The sequence below is a fragment of the Octodon degus genome, unplaced genomic scaffold (assembly GCF_000260255.1).
Source record: "Octodon degus isolate 3935 unplaced genomic scaffold, OctDeg1.0 scaffold00026, whole genome shotgun sequence".
NCBI lineage: Eukaryota > Metazoa > Chordata > Mammalia > Rodentia > Octodontidae > Octodon > Octodon degus.
The window spans coordinates 19329030-19332798 of record NW_004524602.1 but is presented as its reverse complement, the minus strand read 5'-3'; the positions used below and the strand labels follow the sequence as shown (position 1 = coordinate 19332798).

The following is a 3769-nucleotide window of genomic DNA, read 5'->3' as shown; positions in this document are numbered from 1 at the left end:
AAGCTTGTTCTAAGTAGGTGCTTTAGACCACTGAGCCATCTCACCAGCCCCTAGGTTGCTTTGTAATATGTAATTGTTGAAGTTTTTTTAGAGATTTCATTATAACACAATTATTAATTTTTTTCTACTTTTAGGCGTTTAAATGCAGAATTAGAAGCAAAAACAGCTGATCTTATTCAACAAGCTGAGGAAGCAATAGTAAGTAGATGAACAATTAATAATAATCCCACATAAGTGCTAATTTTTTTAACTTTTTAATTTGATATATAGCATACACTAAAAAATGTACTCAAAGCGTAAATGTTCAGCTCAATGAATCATCACAAACTTTGCCTGAATTTACATGTAGAGATATAGCTATGTGTGTATGTAACTATCTGTGTTGCTAACCATATATTTTCTAAATGCCACTGAAAAAGTTTTACATTTAGGTGTTGCAGTAATATAACAAAATTGATACATAACAATATTTTATGGTAACAAAAGATTAATATTTGAGAATAGCTGCATAGAATTAACATGGATAATTTAATAGGGATAGAAATCAAATTGCCTCTAAATGAAAGTTGAATAAAGGATAACAGTCATGATTGATATTCAAATGGTAATTTGTTTCTTAAACTGTGTGGTTGAATCTAATTCAGATTCTTAGGGCTGGAATACAACCACGTTTTTGATCAGGAGCAGCATTGCGAGGTTTTGTGTAAGAACATTGCTCTCCGTACTGGTACCAGCTTAGATGTTCCTGCTTGGACGTCCCCCTCTGCACATCGCATTTGCAGTTTTATTGTATGTAGGATAGAACAGCCTTCTTCAGAGAAATCAAGTGGGTGCGCCCAAGCTTACCAGTTCTTACCCAGAGTAATCATCTTCCTTTAGTCTCCCTTCTCCTCAAAATGGAATGGATGGGGGCAGAGAAAGAAATGTACCAATATCTTAATGCCTTTTCCAAATACTTAATTTAGGGATAAGAAATGTGTCATAGGTAATACTTCAAGTAATATATTTAGATAATATTTACAGACATGCTAGTGTAAAGGGTTAACAGAATTTTGTGTCTTAACTGTGGAAAATTATTAAAAACCCCTTGTGATTCCTGTTATCTACTCTAAGAAATGTATTCTCCCTCTGGGTTCAAGGCTGTTTAACAATAAATAACTGTTTCTAAGGCAACAGGCTAACACAAACTCCCTCCCCAACCATCTCCTGTAACATAGCTTAAGATGTATCTTACAAAAATATACACTTATCACTGAACTGTAAAAGACCCTTTAGTTACAAACAGTTTGCAGCTGTGTCAAATGAATGTAGTTTCTGTTGTTCTGTGCTAGATAACAAATTCGCTGGATGTGATTTCTGTTATAAATCACTGGATGTGATTTCTGTTATAAATACTCCCCTGCTATCTACGTTCGGGGGCCGATCAGTCTTCTCCTGAGTGAGAAGTGGCTGATGGACCTAAGCTCAATAAATAAAAAACTCTATTCAAATTTCTAGGTGGCTGATCTGGTTCCTATACAGAGTAACCCATAACAGCTAGTTGTATATTTAATTATTTTAGTAGCCAGGTATGATGGCATACACCTATAATTCCAGCAATAAGGAGGCTGAGGCTCAAGGTCAGCCTGAACTATATAGGGAGACCCTATCTCCAAAATAAACTTTTTTTTTTAAACTAGAAACAAATATTTGTATTCTACTTTTGATGGTGTCAGAACGGGAAAACACTTGTATAGAAGAACCACACCATAGTACAATGAGAGATTCATGTGTAGAGTCACCTAAAGAGACTGTCTTTTCTTCCAAAAGAAAGCAAAGAGAAAAACTGAAAAAGAGCAAAGGCCTTGCTGCCCCACCCCCCGAAGCTGACTAGTGAATATCACTTTGGAGTTATAGACCCTGTTCATCTGCGCTGCTTTCTTGATATATCTATGCCAAAACTTTTACTCCTGATAACTGATTTTTAGCATCTTCATGGTATTCACAACACAGAGATTTTTACCTGACTTGAGACGTTTTCTTTCATAGTAATTGGATTTTTTTTAATTTATTTATTTATTTATTTATTTGTGTGTGTGTGTGTGTGTGTGTGTGGCCAGCTCAGCCCACCAGGGGGCGGGCTGGCTGGCATGTGGTGCTGGGGGATTGAACTGTGGTCCCTGTGCTTTGCTAAGCTTGTTCTAAGTAGGTGCTTTACACCACTAAGCCATCTCACCAGCCCAGTAATTGGATTTTTTTTAGATTTCTTGTCTCTTCCTAATTTTTATTGCATGCTATGTAATGGTAGAAGGCTCTAGTGGGGGAATAGGGATTGGAAACCCTAAAAGGGCCTCTGCACTCTTTTATCTTTCCCTTCATACTGACTTTCTTACCCCAGAACAAATGAAAAGTCAAGCTGTAATACAACAGGCCTCGTTTTCATACTGTCACCTTTCAGATCTGTTTTCATGTTGTAAAATCTGGAGAACTCTGAAATGATGAGTGTTATGCAAGATATTTAGGAAGTTCTTAGTTTTATGTTTTTCTGTGTTACATATGACCTGTCTTTCCTCACTGAACTAGAGAGATCAACACGAGGCACAGTCCAGGCCTTGTTCAACCCTATGTAAATCATGTGAAGAGAAAGATGATTACAGCATAAGGCAAGTGATTTGTATTTTTTTTTTTTTTTTTGCTGAACTGGGGATTGAAATCAGACCCTTGTGCTTGCCAGAAAAGCGCTTATTCCACTGAGCCATCACTCCGGCCCCAAAAAGTACATATTGATCACTCATTATATGCCAACTACTGTCAACATAATGAAGAATTAAACCAACCTTTATAATGCTGTCATCAAAGTAAATCATTTTATTTGTGTAAATTGGATGTTTTATCTTAATTTATAGTACTTGTATCTGTGAATAAATTAAAATTTGATTTCAAAAAATAAAATAAAATAAAAACTTAGTCCTCCCCCACCCCCCCCAAAAAAAAAGCACCTACAAGCAGGCGCAGGGGCTGGGGTTTGATCCCTGGGCCTGCTCTGCTCTGCCAGCCCTGCCTCTGGGGTGTGCTAAAACGGCAGTTGAGACTTGGCGTGGTGGTGCATGCCTCTAATCCCAGCTCTTGGGAGGCTGTAAACAGGCAGATCATTATGAGTCTGATCTAGTAGTGAGACTCTGAACCCCCTGTACACTCTTCTCTAAAATACAAAAAAAGAAAAGAAATAGGTAATTCATAGATGTTAAACTGCGTCTTGATGAATTCTGTACTGTGCTGCTCCATGCTGCCTGGAATGAGCATCATCCCTTTACCTAACACATCCATGTAGCTTGTAGTTTGTGTAGGATATAATGACGAAGATGAGAGGCAAGCTGGCTGCTTATTTTCTGCCCTGCCATGGACTGTTTCTCCTCTGAGATACCCCTCTGCTGTGCCACCCTGCTGTGGAGCCAGCCTATTATGGACTTAAACTACTACAAACTGTGACCTAAAATGAACCTTTCCTTCTTTAACTTTGTGTCAGGTGTTTTGTCCCAGCAATAAGAAAGTAGCTAAGGCAGACTTGTACCTAAAACACTGCACTATTATTCGTTTACTTGAAAATAATTATTGCAAATAATACAGCAATTCCTTTCTGAGATATTCTAGAAAAATGAAGACCAAAATAAATACATACATACATACATACATACATATATACATAGAAACAAAAACTTACATATAAATATTTAGAGCACCTTTATTTTTATTTTTTTTGGAACCGGGGATTGGTATTTTTATTTATTTA

General features: G+C 37.0%; 1 protein-coding gene across 1 annotated transcript in view; it reads left to right on the top strand.

Annotated features, from left to right (window-relative positions):
• Window positions 1–3769, top strand: part of Tex9 (testis expressed 9) — a 17586-nt gene that overhangs the window by 9254 nt on the left and 4563 nt on the right. Inside the window, exons 3-4 of the mRNA XM_023712678.1 lie at window positions 135–198; window positions 2563–2642. Of these exons, the coding sequence (XP_023568446.1) occupies window positions 135–198; window positions 2563–2642 (144 nt within the window). The remainder of the gene's footprint in view (window positions 1–134; window positions 199–2562; window positions 2643–3769) is intronic.